Source organism: Nansenia antarctica (assembly GCF_963989245.1).
Source record: "Nansenia antarctica genome assembly, chromosome: 15".
Classification (NCBI taxonomy): Eukaryota; Metazoa; Chordata; class Actinopteri; order Argentiniformes; family Microstomatidae; genus Nansenia; species Nansenia antarctica.
This window is the reverse complement of record NC_137685.1, coordinates 21,895,278-21,900,277: the sequence shown is the minus strand read 5'-3', so window position 1 is coordinate 21,900,277 and position 5,000 is coordinate 21,895,278. Positions and strand designations below refer to the sequence as shown.

General features: G+C 51.7%; 1 protein-coding gene across 1 annotated transcript in view; it reads left to right on the top strand.

Moving 5' to 3' along the window:
- cacna2d2a (calcium channel, voltage-dependent, alpha 2/delta subunit 2a) overlaps positions 1–5,000 on the top strand; it is a gene marked incomplete at both ends in the record, with an annotated part of 202,727 nt that overhangs the window by 165,829 nt on the left and 31,898 nt on the right. Inside the window, 3 exon segments of the mRNA XM_080545882.1 lie at positions 1,996–2,007; positions 2,009–2,107; positions 3,976–4,054. Coding sequence (XP_080402008.1) covers positions 1,996–2,007; positions 2,009–2,107; positions 3,976–4,054 — 190 coding nt within the window.

Sequence of the window (5,000 nt, the reverse complement as noted above, 5' to 3'; positions counted from 1 at the left end):
GGGCACACACACACACAGGGCAGGGCACACACACACACACACACACACAGGGCAGGGCACACACACACACACACACTCCCACACAGCACAGGCAGGGGGGGGGGGTTGGCTGGGGTCATTTCAGGGGACTTCTCAACGAAGAGCTGCGCTGAGTTAGCTGGGGTCACTCATGGGAGTTTAGGAGCAGACCAGCGGAGGCTGGTGGAGGCAGACATCGGAGGACGGCCTCCATTGTAAATTAATGGAATGGAATGAGGAATGGTATCAAACACACAGGCGTGTGCTGTGTTCTGTCTAGTGTCTACACACACCAGTGCAGCCAGTCTATAGCAGCAGGGGGGTAGCAGCAATGTGCACAGTCTACACCGGGCGTCTGTGCTGCTGCTGTCTCCCCGGGTTGCCTCCCCCCCCCCCCCCCCCCCGTATGCTGCTGTGTGCTTTAGGGAGGCTGCGGCTCCTAATGGCTCTGATGGGGTGATTGATGAGAGGAGCCCACAGGAGATCAGAACCAGACACTTTATATTCCTCCGGTGGGCCCGGGAGGGAGGGAGGGAGGCACGGAGCCAAGCGACCAGGCTGGGCTGGACCGGGCCTGGCTGAGGCTCCAAACCAGGCAGCGGAGAAAGGGGAGGGGGGGGGGGGGAGAACACATGCGGTTTTTTTCTTCTTTTCTTTTCTTTTTTATCGGTGTCTGCTGTCTCTCCGCGGTGATTGGTGGACAGAAGCACAATGACCGAAAAAAAAAAAAGAAGAAAAAAAGATTGTAATTGCGGCAATATTATTTATCTTTATTAGAATCTCTGTCAGAGTGACGTGCCGCCGGCCCCGCATATCAATGGCAGCTGTCACACGGCACAGGCAGGCTGGAGGAGGAGGAGGGGGTGGTGTGGGGGGGGGGGGAGGACTAGATTAAGCCTAGCAGCCAATCCAGATCACAGCAAGAATACAAAGAGACCTGGGCCCATCATCAAACACATTAACTATCAGCCACCAGGATAAATGACTGTCTGACACTACACACACACGCGCGCGCAATGCACACACACACACACACATACACAGTCACATACTGGGGCTGGAGTCACACACGTTAGGTCAACTCACTGTATATGTAGGGAGTGAGAGGGGGTGTCATCGGAGGACGGGGGGCTCATTGGAACGCATTGGAACGGAATAAAGGAAGAGGGTGGATACAGGCGTTTGATACCGTTCTTCATTCCGTTCCATCGCCTTTACGATCAGCCCCGTCCTCTACCATTTCTACCTCCTTACCAGCCTCCACAGAATCCCACTTACAGCACTCGCTGGTCTGGCAGCTCTCTCTCTCTCTCCATGTCAGGGTCTGCAGTGTGACACCAGGGCACGGGGTAGGCGTCAAGGTTACCACGGTAGTGTGTGTCCAATCACGACTCTCTATTGTGATCCATTAGACGGGGGGGGGTGTGAGGGGTTTTCTTCAGAATACCCCTGTATGCTTTCTCCGTCCTCCTCAGGTTCTCATATTTGCCTGTCCCTTCTCTTCCCCTCTCCCCCTCCCCCTCCCCTCTCTCCCTCCCCCCCCCCCTCTCCCCCTTCCCTTCCCTACCCTCTCCCCTCCTTTCTCTCTCTCTCCCCCTCTCTCCCTCCTAACTCCTCTCACTCACTCTCTCCTCTCTCTCTCCCTCTCTGCCCCGTTTCTCTCTCCCCCTCTCCCTCCCTCTCTCCCCCCTTTCTCTCTCTCTCCCCCTCCTCTCCTCCCTCTCTCCCCCCCTCCCTCTCTCTCTCCCCCTCTTCTCTCTCTCTCCCCTCCCCTTCTCTCCTCTCTCTCCCCCTCCCTCTCTCTCCCCCCCTTTCTCTCTCCCTCTCCCTCCCTCTCTCCCCTCCTTTCTCTCTCTCTCTCTCTCTCTCTCTCTCTCTCTCTCTCTCTCTCTCTCTCTCTCTCTCTCTCTCTCTCTCTCTCTCTCTCTCTCTCTCTCTCTCTCTCTCTCTCCCGCCCCCTCTCTCTATGTTCCACAGGAGAGCAGCGCCCCCAAGGGCCAACTGCAATAAGATGATAATGATGTTTACAGATGGAGGGGAGGACCGGGCCCAGGACATCTTTGAGAAGTACAACTGGCCTAACAAAACGGTGGGTCTGTCCCCGAGAGGCAATTATCCATGCATCATCTGCCAGACCAACCAGCCCATCCATCCATCCATCCACCCATCCATCCATCCGTGCATGTCCACCAAGTGACAAAACCACCTGATTTTACTGTCTCAATCCTCTCTGTCCCAATCTCTCTCTCCCTCTCCATCTCTGTCTTTGTCTCTGCCTGTCTGCTTGTCTCTGTCTCTGTCTCTGTCTCTCTCCCTCTCCATCTCAATATTTGTCTCTGTCTCTCTGCCTGTCTCTGTCTCTCTGTCTCTGTCTCTGTCTCTGTCTCTATCTCTGTCTGTCTCTCTCTCTGTCTCTTTCTCTGTCTCTGTCTCAATCTCTCTCTCTCTTTCTGTGTCTCTCTGTTTCTCTCTCTCTCTCCTCTCTCTCTCTCTTTCTCTCTCACTTTCTCTCGGAGGACACCAAAATCGAGGCCAAAATGTGGGCCGTATGAAAAGTTCCCCCAATGTGTTCCCAAGCGATATAAAAACAGGGTCGGTATCTGTTTGTGTTCGATATTTGCTCGACGTTCTACTGTGAGGATGTTATGTGTGAAAGTCACGCATCTTTCTACTCATCGTCTAGTCTTGTGAAAGGCTAACCGACTGTCGGAAATTCTGTAGGCAGCTTTAGACTCTTGGAAGAATCCAACAGTTATTTCCTTGTACAGACATTCAGCTTGTGTCTGTCTGTTCAAATCCTCTTTCCCTCCAGATTGGCTGGGTTCTTTTTTTTGTCCTCCCCCTGGCATTCTCTTCCTCCCTGTCATCCCTCTCTCTGTGTTTCTGTCTCTTTTCTTGTCTTCCTGCTGGTGTTAACTGCTCTGACCTGCTGACTAATTAGCCACTTTATCATCTGAGCCCATAAAATTACAGCCAACACATGCACTCGCTCTCTCTCTCTCTCCCTCTCTCTCTCTCTCTCTCTCTCTCTCTCATCTCTCTCTCTCTCTCTCTCTCTCTCTCTCTCTCTCTTTCTCTGTTTCTCTCTCTCCCTCTCTCTCTCTCTCCCCTCTCTCTCTGTTTCTCTCTCTGTTTCTCTCTCTCTGTTTCTCTCTCTGTTTCTCTCTCTCTCCCTCTCTCTCTGTTTCTCTATCTCTCCCTCTCTCTCCCTCTCTCTCTCTTTTCCCCTCTCTCTCTCTCTCTCCCTCCCTCTTTCTCTGTTTCTCTCTCCCTCTCTCTATCTCTCTCTCTCTGTTTCTCTCTCTCTCTCTTTCTCTCTACCAATCTCTCTACATCATCATCCCTCTTTCTGTCGACTGATATGAAAAGCATTTTTCATCCGTGACATCCATATTTTTCAGCCTGGTTGTAACCCCGTGTCTCCTCCCTCTGAGGCTGCTGTCATTCTGGAACTCTTTCGGGTCTCTTCATCTCTCTGGATGTGTGTCAGGAAAAGTTCACAAGTTGATAGACTGTCCCTCTTTTAGTCTGTCAGGATTCTGGCAGAAATCCTAAATGCACTGCAAGAGTAAACATTATGGGCTCAGCTCTGTACAGAACCAATGTTTACTGTTGAACACAAACCTGGGGGCTTTGGGCTATGAGCTATGACCCTAAAGTAAGGCTAATCGAACTCCTGTGTGTGTGTGTTTTTCTCTCTTTCTCTCCCTCTCTCTCTCCTTCTCTTTCTCTCTTTCTCTCTCTCTCTCACTCTCTTCCTCTCTCTCTCTCCTTCTCTTTATCTCTCTCTCCCTCTCTCTCTGTTTCTCTCTATCTCTCTCTCATTCTCTCTCTCTTTCTCTCTCCTTCTCTCTCTCTCTCTCCCTCTCTCTCTCTCCTTCTCTTTTCTCTCTCTCTCCCTCTCTCTCTCTGTTTCTCTCTCTCTCTCTCTCCCCCTCTCTCTTCTCCTCCCCCCAGGTTCGGGTATTCACCTTCTCTGTGGGGCAACACAACTATGACGTCACGCCCCTGCAGTGGATCGCCTGCGCCAATAAAGGTGAGTGGAGTGGAGCAGGCTCTCGCTGTGTCCCCCTAACCACACTGTACTGGCAACGCAGGGGAGGCTGGTGGAGGTAGAAATCGGAGGACAGGCTCATTGTAAATGCATAGAATCGAAGCAACGTACTAGCAAGGCCGTGGAGGCTGGTAGAAATCACAAATCAGAGGATGGGCTCATTGTGACCATGCATTACAATGAGCCCCGTCCTCCGATTTCAACCATGACCAACCTCCCCTGCTTGTGGACCAATAACCATAACTATCATACCACTTAGAATCAATGAATGTACTGGCAATGCATTCATTCAATCAATGGATGTTGGAAATGTGTGTCTAAAACCATGCGTGTGTGTCTGACGCCTACTGTGTAGAGATGTACTGTAGAAAGATCTAGAAGAAACTGTCTGATCATAGAGGATAACGGGGCAGATGTACAGAGGATCCTTAGCAGCCTTTTACAGTCCACTAACAAAGACACATAGAGGCTCCCACGTGCTTCTTCTTCTTCGTGCGATGGGACGTGCCACTCCCCATATCACTCAATATGGCCGCCATGTTGGGGAGGTTGAGACCCATGTGACGTAACCAAACCTCAGTGAGACAGCTCTGACCGTCCAACGACCAACACGTGACTAAGCTGCTCTCTGGGCCAATCACATCACCCCCCCCTGACCCCCGGGGAAACACTCCAACCAACTCTCTCTCCCTCTCTCTCTCTCTCTCTCTCTCTCTCTCTCTCTCTCTCTCTCTCTCTCTCTTCTCTCTCTCTCTCTCTCTGTCTCTCTCTCTCTCTCTGACTCCTTCTTCCTTCCCTCTCTCTCTCTGTCCTCTTGTTTGATTTCTCATTCTCACTTGGGTCTCAGACAGTCACCTCCTCCTCCTCCTCCTCCTCTTTCTAGCCGCTCGCCGATTGGTTCATATCAGCCGAGTGCTTCTTGTGAAAG